Raw genomic sequence first — 18,966 nt, 5'->3', positions numbered from 1 at the left:
TGGTTTTTCGAGTCAGTGTTTCTCTGTGTAGCCTTGGCTGTCCTGGACTCAAACCAGGCTGGCCTCAAACTCACAGCGATCCACCTGTCTCTGCCTCCCAAGTGAACGAATTAAAAGCATGTGTCACAATACCCGGTTTAGATGAGTTTTTAAAAATTTTATGTAGATTTTAATATCCCATTACTTATGATTGTAGTGAATTATTATAAAATGGGGCTAATAGAAAGGAAAGAGCAGATATTAAAATAGAAATTATCATCTGATTTAAGAATAAGTTATAGTGGGGGCTGGAGAGATGGCTCAGCGGTTAAGAGCACTGACTGCTCTTCCAGAGGTCCTGAGTTCAATTCCCAGCAACCACATGGTGGCTCACAACCATCTATAATGTGATCAGATCCATACTGCTGTATAAATAATAAATAAATTAAAAAAGGAATAGCTTATAGTTTATTAGACCACAGAAACGTATAATAATTTTTATACACATACAGTCATATACTATATACTACATTTTTCCAGTAAAAATCTTTTTATTGTGGAAAACTGCCAGCATAGACGAAAGTGGAAAGAACAGTATAATAAAATTCCATGTATTCGTCCCCCAGTTTTAGGAAGTTACAAACATGTAATCAAATCTCATTTATTTTTCCATTTTCCACCCTCACATCTGAGAAATAGTTTTGAACAGGTTCTAAAGAAATGAATGTATTTACACACACTTCAGGTGTCTCATTTATTCCTTCATCCATCTGTTTTTCCTGGCACTGAAATCAAGACATTGCACATGCTAAGCAAGGGGTGTGCTCCTGAGCCATGATACACAATGACAGTTATTTAATATAGGAAATCTGGATATATTTATAGGATATGTATATGTGTATATATATATATACTTTATAGCTAACTTATATTATTACGAAGTGTAAATGCATGCTTAAATGCATAGTTTTCTTTGGCTCATTGTGTGAAGTAATAAGTTAACCATACAGGCTTGGATCCAATTAGATAATATTCCAAACTGCTCTTGGCATCTTCAAAAGGTCAGGACTGTTCGGATGCTGATAATAATAATAATAAAACAACAATCAATATTATTCATCTGAACATTTTATCCAAAGTCCACAGGTTGTTTTTCTTTTCACTTCAGAGTTTGAGCTAATCTTTCTTTAGAGACACCTTTGAAAAATGAGCATGTGTAGTGAATAAATTAAAATAAATAAATTAAAAAAATTAGCGTGTGCTATTTATGTGCAATAATGGGTTCATTATGATATTTTAAGGCATGTATATAATGTCCTTTGATCCTGTTCACTCCACTTCCTTTCTTACTCTGTTCCTCCTTTAGTAGATGCCCACATCGTTAAGAATCATTTCCTCTATTTTGTCATCTTTCTCCATTCATGGCATTAATAATATTTGTGACAGTGTTAATAGACTGGGGAGGCAGAAATTGGGACTTTTGACCTGACACAGTGAGGCCCTTGTTTCTAGTGGGACGGTTGAGAATTAAGGCATGCCAGCTGGGGAAAGAGGCCATAGTGCTGGGAAGTCACCACTCTTGGCGAAGTTGGGCATCAAAGGAGAGCAAGATTGATGTGATGGGATTACGCTGTCTGAAAACTCCAACTAATGGCAGTCCCGAGTCACCCTGGTGTGTGGAAAAGGACAGAAACCCTATCTCAGACACCACAGCAGGAGCTAAAGGATGCTGACACATGCAGGGTGCCCTGGCTAAATGTGCCGGTGTACTTAGGAAGGCAGGGAACTTCCCTCTCAAGTGCTTCCTGTGCCTATGTGGTGAAGGCCTCTTGCCCATCTGTGACAGATAGGAGGTTCCCTCAGGGCCCTGAGGGGAGTATGAGAGTCGCCTCAGGTAAACCAACACCTAAGCTTCTACTCAACCGCCAATGGCTTAGGAATTCCTTGTGGATCATGGGAGATTTATCCGTCCGCTAATAACGCACTGTGGTGTTTTCACTTAGCTACTACCCCTTAGCGTTCATTGTGGATATATACTGTGCCTGGGAACTTCAGGGGAACAGGGCTGTAGCAGAGGAGCCATGGACCCCAGGTTCTCAGGCCTCCCAACCACACTCCCAAGCCCACCTCTAACTTGAGAAACACTCACTGTGTTGTGGAGAGTGTATGAGATAGGGCAGGGTTTATCTGCCATGTTTACATAATGAGCTTTAAAAATAACCATTATTTTTCTTTCTCTTCCTTGAGCTTTTTGATATGCTGTGGCTAACATGTTTGGAAATTGGGAAAGTACACGTCATTAATAGCATTAGAAAGATGGCTCACTGTTTAGGAGCATTTGATGCTCTTGCAGAAGACCCAGGTTCAGTTCCCAGCACCCACGTCAGAGGGCTCACAAATACCTCTAATTCCAGTTCCAGGGGATCTGACATCCTATTTTTGGCTTCTTCAGGCACCTATATGTGCACGTGTGCGCATGCACACACACACACACACACACACACACACTAAAAAAAATCATAAAGGACTTGGCAGATTACCTTTTTCCTTGGTTCATCAGGTCAATTGCTTCATTGATTTTGTCAAAAGGTAGGGTATGGGTCACCAATAAGTCCAGATCAAATTTCTTATTCTTGTAGTCAATAACCAGGTTTGGGACAGAATCTACACTTTTCCAACCTGTAATTTGGCCACAATGTCATATAAAGACAGACATGCAATTTGACATATAGGAGTAGTTTAATTTTTTCCCTTAAAGACATTTTTATGGCATTCATACATGTGCATAATGTACTTTGCCAATATATAGGCCCTCCTCCATCCTGTACACTCTCTAGTTACCTGTCCCACCTCTTGCTGGTCCTCTTCTAGTTTAATGTCTTCTCTTGTTTATTTAAATCTAGGTAAGAATGTTTGTTGTCTGGGCTTGGTGTCACGTGCCTGGAATCCCAGAATTTGGGGAAGCAGAGGCAGGCAGATCTTTGTCTGTTCTCTGCCAGCCTGGTCCATAACATGAATCCAGTCAACCAAGGATACACAGAGAAACTCTCTCTCTCTCTCTCTCTCTCTCTCTCTCTCTCTCTCTCTCTCTCTCTCTCTCTCAAAAGTGTTTGTTGAAGAGGTGAAATTATTACGTCAGATGTGGGCTGCTGTAAATACATTAAGCTTTGCTCAATTTTTAATTTTGTGGATTTATTTTATTTAAAAGTTTTTTTCTTTGCAGGCAGTGGTGACACATGGTTTTAATCTTAGCATTTGGGAGGCAGAGGCAGGCAGATCCTTGAGTTCAAGGCCAGCCTGGCCGATAGAGTGAGTTCCAATATATCCAGGGCTACACAGAGAGTCTCTGTCTCAAAAAAACCAAAAAAAATTTTTTTTTTCTTCATAAGAAAAATTCAAGGGGTTGGAGAGATGGCTCAGAAGTTAAGACTGCTCTTCCAGAGGACTTGAGTTCAATTCCCAGCACCCACACTGCAGCTTATAACTGTCTGTAACTCTAAGATCTGACACCTTCACACAGACATACATTCAGGCAGAACACCAATGCACATAAAATAAAAATAAAGAAAGAAAGAAGAGAAAAAATTCAAGATTATTATCCACTCTAGCTAAGAAGTTATCTTAAGTAAACCAACGTTTGCCTTTTATTCCTCTCAGTTGACTAGCTTGTTTCCATACCACTTGACTTTTTTTTTCCTTTTCTTTTGAGATAGGTTCTTGTTATGCAGCTCAGGTGGGCCTTGAACTCACTCTATGAGACTTGTCTCAAATTTATGATCTATCTGCCTCATCCTCTTGAGTGCTGGGATTATAGGATTGCACCAGGAAGCTCAGCTACTTAAATTGAATTTCAATTTATAAATTGTAGTCATATTTCCATATAAACTTCATTTACTTTTCAAATATTGGAGTAGTTTTTAAACATTCAGTGGATATACAAATTATTTCTGTTTCAGAATTTAGTAATCGGTAATTTCACCTTATAGTGAAGAAAATTAAAACAATGAAGAAAAAAACTGACCACCAAAGAACGTTCCATTTATAGATCGGCCCATTATAACATCCGCAGTGGATATCTGCATTTCGTCAGCCTTGGCTCCAACCACAGTGCATGATCCCCAGCCAATTATTGTGCAGTCCACAGCTGCTTTCTGAAATGTCAAACAAAAGATGACAAGGGCAAGCAGCGACAGAAACATGAACTCTAGTGTGACTACATACATGGTGCAGGAAACTGTGTACTGTGTTGCCAGTTACACAATAGGCTCAAATAAAGGGGTCATCACATCATCCAATGAACTGTGAGGAAAATGTGTACAATGTTGTCAGTTCACAATAGTCAGAGCTCTGTGAGTTCAAGGTCAGTCTAGTCTGTGTAGTGAGTTGGATGACAGTTAGGACTACATGGTGAGACCTTGTCTCAAACAAAGAATATTTTTGTTTGAATTAGAAAAACATTACAAACTTATTAATGCTGTATAACTTTTGCACTGTTCTATTAGGTCCTATAGACTGCTCCAGAGAATTAGATGTAATTAAGTTCAAATGTATACCTATAATTAGATGGTGCTTTATAATCCCCAAACATGGGTTTGTGTTTTTAGGTATGAGAATTTTTGGTTGAAGAATATGCATTTCATTTTTCAGGCTTAGTTAAATCTATCTTGTATCGTTTGCATTCTCTAGAGTAATTCTGATTCATAAGGCACTCATAAGGCAGCTAGTAATAGAACGTGTTAAAATTAATATGCTCTATTAAGTGACTTATATCACTGGTTTTTATTTGAAAAACAAAGCAAAACAAAAAAGCAACAGTAAAACTCCCCCAGAACTGTGGCATGAGGCCCCAGCTCATGCACATATTCTGGAGAATGGTTTGATCATTGATATTTTATAAAACAACAAGATAATAGCTAACAACTGAAACTTTCAGGAAGTCTGTGCTGGCTGGTTTTATGTTATCTTTTTAACACAAGCTAAAGTCATCTGAGAGAGGTGGAACCTCCATTAAGAAAATACCTTCATAAGATTGTCTCTGGGCAAAACTGTAGGCCATTTTCTTAATTAGTGATTGTTGGGGGAGGGTCCAGCCCACTGTAGGTGGTTCCATCCCTGGGCTGGTAGTCTTGAATTCTATAAGAAAGAAAGCTGAGCAAGCCATAGGGAGAAAGCCAGTAAGCAGCACTCCTCCATGGCCTCTGAGTCAGCTCCTGCCCCCAGGTTCCTGCCCTGGTTGACTTCCTTCAATGATGGCTATTGTGTGGAAGTATAAGGCAAATAAATCCTCACTTCCCATGGTGTTTGCTCATTGTGTTTCATAGCAGCAACCTAACTAAGACAAAGTCTAATGCTAACCATCTCACACACACACACACAAACACACACACACACAGACACACACAGAGACACACACATGCATACACAGAGACACACAGGTGCAGAGACACATACACACAGAGAAACACACACAGACACACAAATAGACACAGACACACACAAACACACACACACAGAAACACACAGACACGTACACAGATACACAGAGGCACACACACAGACACACACACACACAGAAACACCACACAGAAACACACACACACACACACAGAGACACAGAGACACACACACAGAGACACACACATACAGAAACACACACACACATAGAGATACACACAGAAACACACAGACACAGACACACATACACAAACACAGACATACACACACAAACATAGACACATGTGTGCAAAAGGCAGGTAGGCTGCTTTTCATTGTAAAAACTGAGCTGTGGGAAGCACAGCGTGGCTAGGGAGCATTGCAGGCTGTTGGGTGGGAGGCCCAGAATCGAGGGCACAGCACAGGATTAGAAGCCCCAAGTGTGTGCTGTGCCCAGTAACAGTGCTCACCAGCTTTTACTACCTGCTGGATGCTGCCAGGTGTGCATGTGGCCGATGAATTGCTTTCTCCTGGGTCTCCACTCTCTTCTAGTCAGGTAAGACCCAGCGAAGGAAATATCACAAAGTCTAGTTCTTTATGGCTTTTACTCCTTGTAACCATCTCTACGAGGAGCTTTAGTAACCAGGCTGCACGGCAGTGTCACGCAAAAGGAAAAACACCATGACTGCTTCTCACAGGGAAACGGGAAGAATCGAGGCAGAGAACTAAGCTGATAAATACAGTGGTCATTTCATCCCCAAACAAACAAAACTAAAATTAGTGTCTTGGGCAAACACAAACTAGGGCTTATTCACCAAAGAGTAAAGCTGGCCACAGCCACAAGCAGAAACTACAGCGATAGCCTATCTGCAACAGGCGGCTCATGGCTTTTTTTATTTGATTTGATAGAGTGGGAGAATTTCCCCAGCTAAGTAGATATAAAGAAACCCCCAAGTTACCCATTAGAAATAGTTAGAATCATCATGGCAAACAAAATCGCAAAAAATTATTTTCTCCTAAGAAGAGATCTCAGAAGCACAAACACGTGGGCGTGAGTGGCACGGCTGTTTGTCTTGGAGGCCTGAGCTCCCAGATCATGCTGCCCTGTGGGAACTGGCCTGACTGTGTCCTCCAAGGACTCAGGCATCGGCCTTCTGTTTTGTTTTGTTTGTTTTTTGGTTTTTGAGACAGGGTTTCTTTGTGTAGCCTTGGCTGTCCTGAGTACTGGGATTAAAGACGTGTGCCACCATGCTCAGCTCGCATCGGCCTTCCGTGTGGCAGTGTTGATGACTGGCGGGGTCTGATGGACACTAGTGCCTCCGATGTCACCCCGTTCAGGGCAGGGGATGCAGGTTAGGGAAGTCACCTGAGTTGGCTCTGTGCTGTCCATCGAGTTTTCCAGCTTCCAAAACGTAAGCAAAATCACCCTCTTTTCTTAATATGCTTCCCCCGCCCCCAAACACAGATAGTTCATGAAACTAACATAAAACAAGCCGACAGAGGCCGCATCAGTGAGCTTAGATGGAAAGTTAGTCCAGCTGCAGAGGCTGATGCCTATAGCTGACACGGCTTTTCTGTCTGGCCTTCGAAAATACTCATAGTAAGAAAGATATCTACTGCTATGAACACGGCCACTTTCCCTTATTATTTGGTGATTAAAGAGTGTATTAGGAGTATGCCGGGCATGGTGGCGCACGCCTTTAATCCCAGCACTCCGGAGGCAGAGGCAGGCGGATCGCTGTGAGTTCAAGGCCAGCCTGGTCTACAAAGTGAGTCCAGGACAGCCAAGGATACACAGAGAGACCCTGTATCGAAAAAACAAACAAACAAACAAAAAAGAGCATATTAGGAGTGAGCAAGGGCTGGGGGATGGATGGGGAGAGTGTTCCACTTACCATGGTCTCGGCTGTTCCTGCACAGTCAAGGGAGAAATCCACACCGCCATTGGTTAGTTCAGTGATGACATCCTGGACAGGTTTATCCAGGTCTCTGGGATTAAGGCAGTCGGTGGCTCCCAGGGCCTTGGCTTTTGGAAACTTCTCACTGTTGATGTCAATAGCTATGATCCTGGCAGCGCCCGCTATTTTACAGCCAATTATAGCAGAGAGACCTACACACCCCAGGCCAAAGACAGCGCAGGTGGAACCAGGGGTGACCTGCAGGCAGGAAAAGTACAGAGAGACTTAAAGCTGATACTCTCAGCCTTTTCTTGTGTGTGTGTGTGTGTGTGTGTGTGTGTGTGTGTGTGTGTGAAGGGGGGGCTGGATGAGAGACGCATAATTAAAAAGAATGCCTCTTATGAAGCTATGATGCATCCAGTGCTGAGGGCATGCCAGTGTGAAGACAGGTGCCTTCCTAGCGAAGTTTGTAAAATTACTCAAGGGATGGACGATAACATGTCAATTCATAAGGAGCACACCCAAGTGGAAAGAAGTCTCTTATCTCACTTTTCCCTTCAGTGACTTTAGAAAGCAATTTAAGCCCACACAATTCCAAAGGAGTTGTTTTTCACCCCCATTGAAATTAGGCCAGAGGTAATTGGTATCTATATTTCTTCCCTACCCTCCTTTTTTGTTTGTTTGTTTATTTTTGAGACAGGGTTTCTCTATGTAGTCCTAGAACTCACTCTGTAGTCCAGGCTGGCTTTCAACTTACGGAGATCCACCTGCCTCTGCCTCCCAAGTGCTGGGATTAAGGGCATGCAACACTAACTGCCTGGCATCCATATTTGTGAAGGATCTCACTTTGCTTTGCAATTGTTCTTGAATGACCATTAATATTTTTCTAAGTGTGAATAGGTGCACTTGATCATTCCAGAGTATCACGTTATTTAAGTGGGGTGAAGAGCAGATGTCTCTGCGTGGAATTGAGGGGTGCTTATTTGTTTGTTGGAGACACACTCCCACTATGGAGGCCGCAGTAGCCTTGAACTTGAGGCCATCTTGCTTTAGCCTCTACAGTTCTGCAACAGCAAAGCACGTGACACCACACCTGCTGAATTTTTGATGACCCTCACTTCCCTTTCAGCTTCATTCCCATGATTTTCCACAACATAGTGGCGCTTTTCTCTCCTGTGTCTTAATCTTCCCCTTCCTAAATTCAGCCAGTGTACTTGCCATCCTATTTTTTGAGACAGGGTTTCTCTGTGGAGCCCTGGCTGTCCTAGACTCACTTTGTAGACCAGGCTGCCCTCGAACTCCCAGTGATCCGCCTGCTCTGCCTCTGCCTCCCAAGTGCTGGGATTAAAGGCGTGCGCCACCAGGCCCGGCGGCATACTATTTTCTTAAGCTGAAGCATAACCTATCCCTCCAGGCCTCTCCACAAAACTGTTCTTGGTTCCTCAGTCAGCAGTCAATGCCGTTTTGCTCTCCTCATACATAATAACTTGTGATTTCCCCCATCTTGACTTGGGCTTTTGAAACAGGGTGTGGCACTGTAGACCAGGCTGACCTGGAGCTCACTGTGTAGCCTCTGTTGTCCTCATGGCGAATCTCTGGCCTCTCTGAATACTGGGAATACAGGCAGTAGCCACCGCGGATGGCCAGGGTCTCAATGGCAGAGGCTTGTTCAATCCCCTGCATTAGTAAGGACTTTTGTCTACGGAGTCTTTGATGAAGGGCTTCTTACATAGCATATAATATGGTAAGAGAAGCCCTGCAGCTGGCACAAATTCTTAGAAGTAGAAGAGTGGCCAAAAAAAAAAAAAAAAAAGACAGAGGAAAAAAGCTTAATTAATATTTTCTGATGAGTATTAGCAGCTGTTCAGATTAAAGCATAAACAAAAAGAAGATAAAATCTGTTGATGTTGATGTCATCTAATTTGGAAACAAGATTGATGGGAGCACAGATGTTTCCCATCTTTTACTTTATGTGATGGGGAAAGACAGGCTGTTGAGTAAGCTGTGTGAGAAAGCCAATAGCAACAAGTAGAAGAAAAAAGTAGACGTCTCCTCCTCTTTTTCTCTTTTTGAGACAAGGGTCTCTCTAGGTAGCTCTGGCTGTCCTGGAACTCACTATGTAGACCAGTCTGGCCTCAAACCCACAGTGAGCTGTCTGCCGCTGCCTTCCTAGTGCTGGCATCAAAGGCGTGCACCACCATGTCCAGCTGACTCTTGTACCATATACAAATTCAGTTCACAGAGGGTTAAAGGTTTAAAAGCAACAGATAAAGCTATAAATCCACTAGGAGGAACATAAGGGGAAGTGTTTATGGCCATGATATGCACAGTGATGACTTGGATCTCTCTCTGAAGAGCATGGGGGCTGGAGCGAGGTCACATGGTCAAGGAAGGCCATTGTGGGCTGTCTAGTGAGGCCCTATCTCCCCAAACAGAACAAAACATAAAACAGAAGCATAAGAAACAAAGAAAAAATAGACAAATGGGGTTATATAATATAAAGCCCTTCTGCATAACCAAGGAGACACCCAACAGAATTGAGGTAACATATGATATGGGAGACTACTTTGCAACCATACACCTGACTCAGCACCAATGCCAAACCATCTAAGGAGACCTGCTGTGCAGAATGGGAGTGTTCACTGCAGATCATCTACACTTAATATTTCTAGGGATACATGTAAAGGATTTTTAAAAAATTATGAAAAGGTAATTTTGTGAGGAAATAGGTATGTTGTTCTATCTATCTATCTATCTATCTATCTATCATCTATCTATCTATCTATCTATCTTCATCATCACCATCATCTATAAGTCAGAACACTGTACTCCATATATAATTTTCATTGATTAAAACTAAAATTACTCAAGGGACTGGAGAGAGGGCTCAGCAGATAAGAGTATTTGCTGTTCTTCAGAGGACCCAGGTTTGACTCCCAGCCCCAACATGGGAGCTCACAACCTACTGTAATTCCAGTTACACTGGATCTGATGCCCTCATCTAATCTACAGGCACATATATTCCATGGTGCGTACACATGCAGGCAAAACACTCAGACACATAAAAAAAATACATTTTACCAAAAGTTAAAAAAAACCCAACCCATTAAAATCTAAATCACTCAAAACAGAAACCCAGCCCAGTGTGGCTCATGCCGTCAATTCTGGCACTTGGAAGGCAAAGTCAGGAGGAACGGGAGTCTGAGGGCGGCCTGGTCGATGCAGTGTTGTTTGGGAGGCATGAATGAGTGAGCTGGAGATCATGTATATATGGATAGACTGGCATGTATCTAATGTATCAAGTCGACTCAGCAGGGAGAGATGGGGCGTCTGCCCTGCTTCAGAAATGCCTAGATCTTTCTTCTTCTTCTTTTAACCACCTTCTCTATTTGTCTGCAACCCCGTTAGCCTAGAAAGAGTGTTCAAATTCCAATAGGATCCCAGGAACACATCTTGTAAGAATATGCTCTCTTTAAACCACAAAGGGATTGGAAATTGGTAAATTACTATTGAGCTCCCTTAATACATAATCACGGAGAAAGCAGGGGTGACAAAGTGGAAGTAGGTGGGGTTTCTGTAATTGCTGTTGTCCCCCAGATGAGCATTCATATGCAGAGGTCATGTTTAAATGGTCTTTATCTAAGTCAGGGGACATCTATATGTAGCTTATTAAATCAAGGTTTTATATATGCAACATAACTTATATGCTCACACCTATTGATATCATTATTTAGAGACCCCTAAAAGCCTATGTAAACTCACAGAGGCTGAACTAGAGGTGTAGTTCACTGGTGCAGCATTTGCCTAACAGGTGCAGGGCTTGAGGTTCAATCCCCGATGCATAAGAAAAAAAATCACAGAGATATAGCTAATTATAGTGGCAATAAGCAATGCAGCCACAGTGTGAGGACAATTCTAACTCCTTTATACGGCATTGCCTCCCAGCAACCTCTATTTGCGGACAGCCTAGCATTTAACAGTGTACCTTGGCAGAGTTGATGGCCGCCCCATAGCCTGATGAGAACCCACAGCCAATCAGACAAACTCTCTCCAAGTTTGCCTCATCGTTGACTCTGGCAAGATTGGCTTCGGAAACCACAGTGTACTGAGAGAATGAGCTGACTCCCATGAAGTGGTAAATTGGTTTCCCTTTACAGGTAAACCTGCTGGTTCTGTCTTCCATGAGCTCTTGATCAATAGTGGGGTATTTAAAGTTTCTAGAAAAAGAAAAGGAGACAATGAGGAAGATATAGTGGACATTGTATATTTGTCATGAAACTTTCGTGCAATCAAATGGAAAAGCCGGGAAAATAATTAGATATTTTCTCATTCATAAATAGTATTGTTGAGCTATTTTAATGTTAATAGCAACAAACTTCTGTTGAGTGCTTTCTGTATGTCAGAGGCTCTTTTAAGGGCTATATTATTAACTGATCTTTTTTCTAATAGAAAGCTCAAGTAAAAATAAAAATAGATTCGTACAAGGACCTTACATCTTAATTAACTGTCCAGTCCTTGTCAGTCAAGTTTCATTGGCTGCCCTCCACAATACACACCTTTTCTCCAGTATCATACCGCTTCATCTGTATTGAAATGTCTCAGGACACATTTCTCAAGGACTCCTTAAAGTTGAGAGAGTGCATTTTACTAAGATGTCTCTTTCTGTTTGTACCTCCTGTGTGGGAAACCGGAGTCATCAGTCGCATAGAGTGTCCCTCCTCACAAGTGCTGCTGAGCTTTCTACTGGTATCTGCTTTATTTTGTCTCTCTGTCTCAGCATTGCCTCTTTGATCAGAAGGTTTTAACAAACTGTCTGATTCAAATATCACATTTTTTTGTGTGGAACTATTTCAAAGGTGGTGTCCTACACCTGGAGGGGTCATTGTATCTGATTATTTCTTTTTTTTTTTTAAATATAATTAGAATTCATGGCTGTTGTCTAAATCCATCGTTTCATTAAGTTATGCAAAAGAGTATAGTTTTAACTTAACCCTGCAAACTGTAGACGGAGAAACAAAGGCGTAGACATGAGTAATATGGCTTTAACTTATTTCTATAAAAGATTTGCTTATATGCACCACACATGGGCATGGCCCACACATGGCCCACAGTGGCCAGAAGAGGGCACTGGATCTCCTGGAATTGGTGGGACAGGTGGTTAGGAACCACTATGTAGGTGTTGGTAACTGAACCCAAGTCCTCACAGTCTTAACTGCTGAGCCATCCCTCCCCCCCCCCCACCCCCCAGGTTTCGATCAGCAGTCTATGGTCTCAATAAAACCAGTCTGACGTGATTACGACCCACACTGTTGAGCCACAGTGTCTGTTTCAGGACCTGAGGTTGTACGGCCTTGGAGTAAGCAATGTACCTACCTCTCTGTACTTCCTCTCACTCCCCTATAAGTAGATGTGATTTTAACTTGAAATTTATCCCTCCCGGGATGTGTTTGTACCTTCTGTTACATATACATGTAACCGGAAACTCTGACACTGTCTTTCTGTGCCGCACTGTGTGCTATGTCTTCTTCTCCTTAACATGTGTGTAAAATTAGGTAGTGTATATATTTTAAGCCTAGTTGTTTTCAGTATATGGCAGTTAACTGTGTTACCCTATAGCAGTAGGTCAATTTATGTTTTCATTGAAGCACACTCGTGTGGTTTTGGATCGCTATTATAAGCCTCCCAATGGTGGACATTTTAGCGTGTTTCTCTTCCTGTGTGTTTGGAACAGTGTCTTATAGGCACAGAGGAGAATTAGTAGGTGGAAGGGTCTCATCTTTTTGCCTCCATTTATGCTTGGCCAGTGCGTTTAAGGCACTCATGCCTACGTGTACTCTCGCTAACAGGGAAGAACGCTTACCGGAGTTTCCCACAGAGGTTTGTGAGAGGACTCACACAGAACTTGCATTTTTTACACTGTGGTGCAAAGAATGGGATTATTCTGTCACCTAGAAAGAAAGGCCAGATGTTAGATGGTACCTCAGATGTTCTCACAGGTTCTAGAAGTCATTGGGAGAGAACTTGCCTAGTTTATACAAGGTCTCAGGCTCGATTCCTAGCCCTAAAAAAACTTTCAGATAAGCCAGTGCAGAACACCATTTTGTACAGTATACGTTTTATATTCAACAAAAGTAAGACTGTGGGTCCTTTCAAGCACTGCACTTTAACAGGTGTGGAGTTCTGGCTGGGAGTCTGCTCAATGAAGTCTCTGCATATGCCTTTTGTTTACTTCCGGTCTAAGCACTGTGCGGAACGGAGAGCATCTTTGCAGGACACAGGGGGTGGGGCATGCTAGGTGAGAGGCGGAGCATCGACTTCATATTACCGCCCATGTGTACCATTCAGACTCATCCCATCATTTTCTAGCTCCCCCTCAGGGTCCCATTTAGTGATGGCGCTGGTTCTTTGATGACCACAGTGACCATTCGGCTACTGAATGTTATTATTTTACTCTCACATCTGCCATTTTGGAAAAGAGAAATCCAAGGCCAGTCGCACTGGTCATGCTTTCAAGGGTGCGGGGTTTGAGGGAGGAATCTGCTTCTGTGCTCCTACTTGAAAAATGCTGACATACATCTGAGTTTGGGTGCAGGGGTGATATGGCTCATCAGATCTGACATGGCCTGCACACCAGTACACGCTGTATATGTTGTAAATATGATGAGTCATTGACTTGTTTCAGGGTAGTAGGTTTTATTTTATGAACTTATGGCACTTAACCTAACATTGACATGTGTGATGCTTTCCCCTTAAGCCTCCTGCAAGCCTCCACTCTTTACATAACATAAAATAAATTTCCATTTCACACGGAGAAAGTATTTGTGAACCACGGAAGCTTTGGTTTACACCAGCCCTATAGCTACATTTTATAGGTCAATTTCTCCTTTTATGTAAATAAAGTGGCTATATTTCCAGGATTTTATTAGGCTACTCTGGTTTGAAATATGCTTCTTTGCTACAACGTGAGAGACTGTGTCAGTGCCCCTTCAGGAAAGAGGAACTCTGTGAGCAAAGCTCAGCCATAGCATCAAAAGCAAAGGCAGTTGTCAGAGGCTATCACAGGAAAGACCAGGAACTGTCTGTTTCATTATACTCAGAAGGCGAAATACCTGGTTTGAAGTTGGTTACTCCTGGCCCCACGCTTTCTACAATTCCTGCACACTCATGGCCAAGGACTACCGGGAAGAGAGCTTTCTTCTTAGGATTGGTAGCGCTGATGTCAGTTGGGCACACACACATGGCGATTACCTACAAAGCGAGACAGACTTGGGTTGAGTCTTTGCAGTGTGTTCTTAGGTCTAGTGTTATCTTGAATCATTGTAGCAGTCCTAGACTTTAGTAAAGAATTACATTTGGGTGGGGGGGAAAGGACATACAAAATACACAAGGCTATATTCTATTCTTCCTAGAATCTAGTTTAATTTTCTAATTTTCATTGTTTCCGGGGGTAGGGGGGGTCATGGTGTTGGTGATACGATCTCTAGAGAGGAAAACCAAAGGTAAAAGGGATAAAAGGATGGACACTGGGCAGCAGTGAGAACACAGGCGTACAAGGCTTGTTCTGTTGTGTGGAGACTGCAGGAAATGAAGCGGAGGAAATAAGCTGTAGTTAAAAGAACTAAACGGCCTCGCGTGGTGGTGCAAGCCTTTAATCCCAGCCCTCAGGAGACAGAGGCAGGCGGATCGTTGCGAGTTTGAGGCCAGCCTGGTTTACAAAGCTAGTCCAGGACAGTCAAGGCTACACAGAGAAACCCTGTCTCGCAAACCTCCTCCCCCCCAACCCCCCAAAAAGAACTAAACCACCTTTCAGCTTGCGCCACTGCGGTTCTTTAGATTCGTCGTCCGTGAGGCTCCACCATATACCCTCAGACACGAACCTGTGATAGGTTGGTCCAGAGGGAAATGGGCAACTTTGGACTTGTTGTTAATGGCTCTGCTGCACTCCTCTCTACTGACCCAGCCCTAGTCCCCCTCTTGCCACCCATGACCCTCTGTGGCCCAGGGTAGCTTTCTGAGTTCTCAACTTCCTTTGCTTTGGGCCACTTCTTTCTTCTTTTTAGTAACACTTCCTCATAATTAGCAGTTGGCACCTGGAGCCGTGGCACACGCCTGTAATCTCAGCACTTGGGGAGGTAGAGGCGAGTGGATCTTTGTGAGTTTGAGGCCAGCCTAGTCTACAAATTGTGTCCAGGACAGCCAGGGCTACACAGAGAAACCCTGTCTTTAAAAAGAAAAAAAAGCCAAGGGGGGGGAAAAAAAAAGATAGTTGTTAATTAAATTCCAAGCCCACTGTAAAAAAGCATAATAATGCCTCTTTTTAAATTTGAGTCTAAAATTCCAGCTGCCCACAAGGGAAAGCCAACGTCCAGGGCCGTGTCTGCACTGCCCAGCTCAAGTCCCTACTCACCTGAATTCGAACTTCATGAGCCCTTGGAGGAGACACTTCAATTTCTTCAATGCAAAGGGGGCGGCCAGTTTCCCAGGCAATGGCTGCCTTGCATGTAATAACCTGAAAGAGAGAGGAAGGAGAGAGGTGAGAGGGAGAATGGTGGTGAGGGAAGGGAGGAGAGAGACAGAGAGACTATGATGATTTTGTGTGTGTGTGGGGGGGCAGAAGGGCCAATCTATAATTATATGAAAAAAGGAGTTTGTAACTAGATGCATGTATACTTACATTATTTTCAGGAGATCTTAACATAAATTAATTTCTATGTTATATCCATTGTAATTTTTATATTTTGAAGAAACAGATATATGAAAATTTACCCTAAAACTGTGCCTACCTATTCATCTCCGTAACAAAGATATAACATGAGGTTTGAAGTTTCAGGAGATGGCCAGTAGGCATTTGTAATCAGCTCTGAATCACCTGAGCCAAGGTCATCACGTATGTTCTAGCTTTGCTACTTGGAGTGTGGCCTTTAGACCGCAAGTATCCCTATCACTCTGGAACTGTTAGAGAAGACATCCCATCCCAAAGCCACTGACAGGATCAACTAAGGTCTCCAGTTGGTAAAAACCTGGGAAGTGAGGCTTATACGTGTTCATCAGTAGACTATGAGTTAAATAAAAATTGTTCTCTTTGTAACAATTGCATGAAAAGAAACAGAACGCCTAAGATTTTACAATGACAGTATTTTATTTTACTTCAGTCTCAAATTGCATTTTGCTTTTGTTTTGGTTTTTGGTTTTTTGAGGCAGGGTTTCTCTGTGTAGCCTTGGCTGTCCTGGACTCGCTTTGTAGATCAGGGTGGCCTTGAACTCACAGAGATCTGCTTACCTCTGCCTCCTGAGTGCTGGGATTATAAGTGTGCACCACCACACCTGGCTAAAATTACATTTTTAATTTAAAATACAAGTAAAATAAAAAGAAAGTCTATAACCCTTTGTCCTAACTACTACCTGTACTGTTGGTGTAAATTTCTTTGAATATTTGAACATTTGCTTCTCAATTGTTTTTAGACAATATTTAATTATGGTTTAAATAGTTATTTTTTATATTACAAATGCAATGTACATTCATTACAAAGAAGTTTTGAAATGGAAGAAAAAAACCCACCTTTACTTTTATCACTTGCTTTCTCCTTATGTTCAAAAGCATCTGAGCGAGTGGCCTCACATGGGGACATAGACACAACATTTTGCAGTCTGCTTTGTCTCACTCATTCACACACTTTAAATACATACTGATGGTTAGAACATGGGTAACTGAATTTTCTCCCTGCCTCCCCATATCTGAGCTCCCTAGAAGACACTTTGGCAAATCCAGAGTTGTTTTTCCTTAGAACAAATTTCTTGCTTATGAACTGCCCTGTGCTGACTTCAGTCACTGCGCCTTGCGGAAGCATCTTCCACAAACATGCAGACACAACAGAAGCAGCAGCTAAATTCAGATACAAGTAATTTACTTACTTTTCCCCTGGTGCCCATTTTCCTTGGGAAGCTTGCTTTGGAAGTTTCTTTCTAACTCTGACCTTCACCTCTACCCAGAATGCTGTGTGTGCTGTGCTGGGAACTCTGAATAAATACCATTCCTGGTGGCTGGTTTTCCAATCACGGCCCTGACTCCTGCTGTGACATTTATCTGTAATGTCATAGTTCATCCTCAAACCCATTGCTCCCAGCTGGCACTGAGACTTTTTAATTAGCTCTTTTTTTCAATCTTTTATTACAATGTATCAAATACAGAAAGTAAATTATTAATTGTATAAGGCTGAGTTACAAATAACCACTAAGTAGAGGGCATTTCAATTGCTCTGGAACTGCCCTCCCTTCCCTTCTTCTCCTTTACACCCTGATAATAATTTCCTTACACATTTGTGGTTTTACTATATATTGTGCTTTTTTATCTAATAGTTTAGTTTTGTTTATTACTTAGTTGGTGTGAATAGACTCATAGTGTATACACTTCCATGTGTTTTCCCCTCTTAGTTCTGATTGTTGATTGTTCATGGTGCCTTTATTTATTTATTTTATGTGTATGGGTGTTTTGACTGCACGTGTGTTTGTGTACCACAGGTGTTCTTGGTGCCCCTGGAACCCAGAAGTGGTTATTGGTACCCCTAGGATTGGAGTTACAGATAGTTGTCAGCTGTCATGTAGGTTTTAGGAATTGAACCCGGGTCCTCTAGAAGAGTGGCCAGTGCTCCTAATTGCTGAGCCATCTTTTCAGTTACTCATGGTACCTTTAGTTGTGGGTTGTGTCTTACTGTTGAGCATTCCACTGCTCAACTCACTGTAGTTTCTGCTTCCCCTTTTCTTTCTACTGTTTGTATTTTCTTTCAGCTCATGGTGAGTCAGTGGCTACATAAGAATTCTCCTCATGTGCCCTGCTGGACAAGCGTTCCTGTTTGCCTAATTAGGGGACATCAGGACTGATACAGTCATCACATACTAGCAAGGTGACACTGATTGCTTGAACACTGAAACACTTTTGTTCAAGGGCTAAAAAGCTACTGGCTCAAACTTGCCAAGTCCCTTCAACTCTGCTGCAGTCAGGGACCATTTTGTCACTGTTGGGTGTTGTGGTTAATTTAACAGTAAGGCCTAATAAGTATTTATTATTAGGCTAATGATTATTATGGCGATGTTTTCTAAACTGCTATAAATAAAAAAAAACACAGACACCTGTTATATTTTAAAATAGCCTTGGTTCACTGGGGGTAGGGCAGATATTAATCCCCTACTACCTCCCATATTGGGGCAGTTATCCCATACCCGGCCCCAATCCCATGCCATCTGCTTTTAATAATTCCTACTGAGCTGCCTCCAACCCATAATCCCAGGTGTTGCAAATGCTCTTCATCTGGGCCAAATCTCCATCCATGTGCTTCTCCTCCACCTAACCCATAGTGTGGGCCTTCTTCCTCCTGTCCCTCCTCCTCTGGTCTCTCTGCTTTTTTCCCCAAGAACCTCTCTGTCTGGCCAGTCCGGGAACCTTAGCCATAGCTAAGGTTTTTTAATTGGTAAAACAGGAATAAGTTCATAGGCAAGGCTACAAACTTTATTGGGGTACATGAGTCTGCTCATTTGGGCAGCAACCAGACCAAACCCCAACAGTTGGGAAATGACTTCCTGTGTCCCTCTGGATGTGTGAGCCTGAGAAACAGTCCCAGTGGCTCTGGGTCTCACAATGTCCTCTAAAGACAGTAGGGCC

The 18,966-nt window shown here is 42.5% G+C and overlaps 1 protein-coding gene across 2 annotated transcripts in view; it reads right to left on the bottom strand.

Moving 5' to 3' along the window:
- Nucleotides 1-882: 882 nt before the first annotated feature.
- The window catches only part of LOC127206191 (all-trans-retinol dehydrogenase [NAD(+)] ADH4), a 55,629-nt gene continuing 37,545 nt past the window's right edge, over nt 883-18,966 (bottom strand). Inside the window, exons 1-9 of one of the 2 annotated variants that reach the window (XM_051165447.1) lie at nt 17,223-17,424; nt 15,718-15,819; nt 14,420-14,558; nt 13,171-13,258; nt 11,296-11,527; nt 7,308-7,568; nt 4,001-4,130; nt 2,520-2,658; nt 883-1,058 (exon numbers count right to left, since the gene is read on the bottom strand). In XM_051165447.1, the coding sequence (XP_051021404.1) occupies nt 1,034-1,058; nt 2,520-2,658; nt 4,001-4,130; nt 7,308-7,568; nt 11,296-11,527; nt 13,171-13,258; nt 14,420-14,558; nt 15,718-15,819; nt 17,223-17,240 (1,134 nt within the window). In that variant the 5' untranslated portion in view covers nt 17,241-17,424 and the 3' untranslated portion in view covers nt 883-1,033. Of the gene's footprint in view, nt 1,059-2,519; nt 2,659-4,000; nt 4,131-7,307; nt 7,569-11,295; nt 11,528-13,170; nt 13,259-14,419; nt 14,559-15,717; nt 15,820-17,222; nt 17,425-18,966 lie in introns of those variants that run through there. The other variant, XM_051165446.1, reaches the window with a different exon arrangement.

Source organism: Acomys russatus, chromosome 23 (assembly GCF_903995435.1).
Source record: "Acomys russatus chromosome 23, mAcoRus1.1, whole genome shotgun sequence".
NCBI classification, from domain to species: domain Eukaryota; kingdom Metazoa; phylum Chordata; class Mammalia; order Rodentia; family Muridae; genus Acomys; species Acomys russatus.
This window is presented reverse-complemented; position numbering and strand designations above follow the sequence as displayed.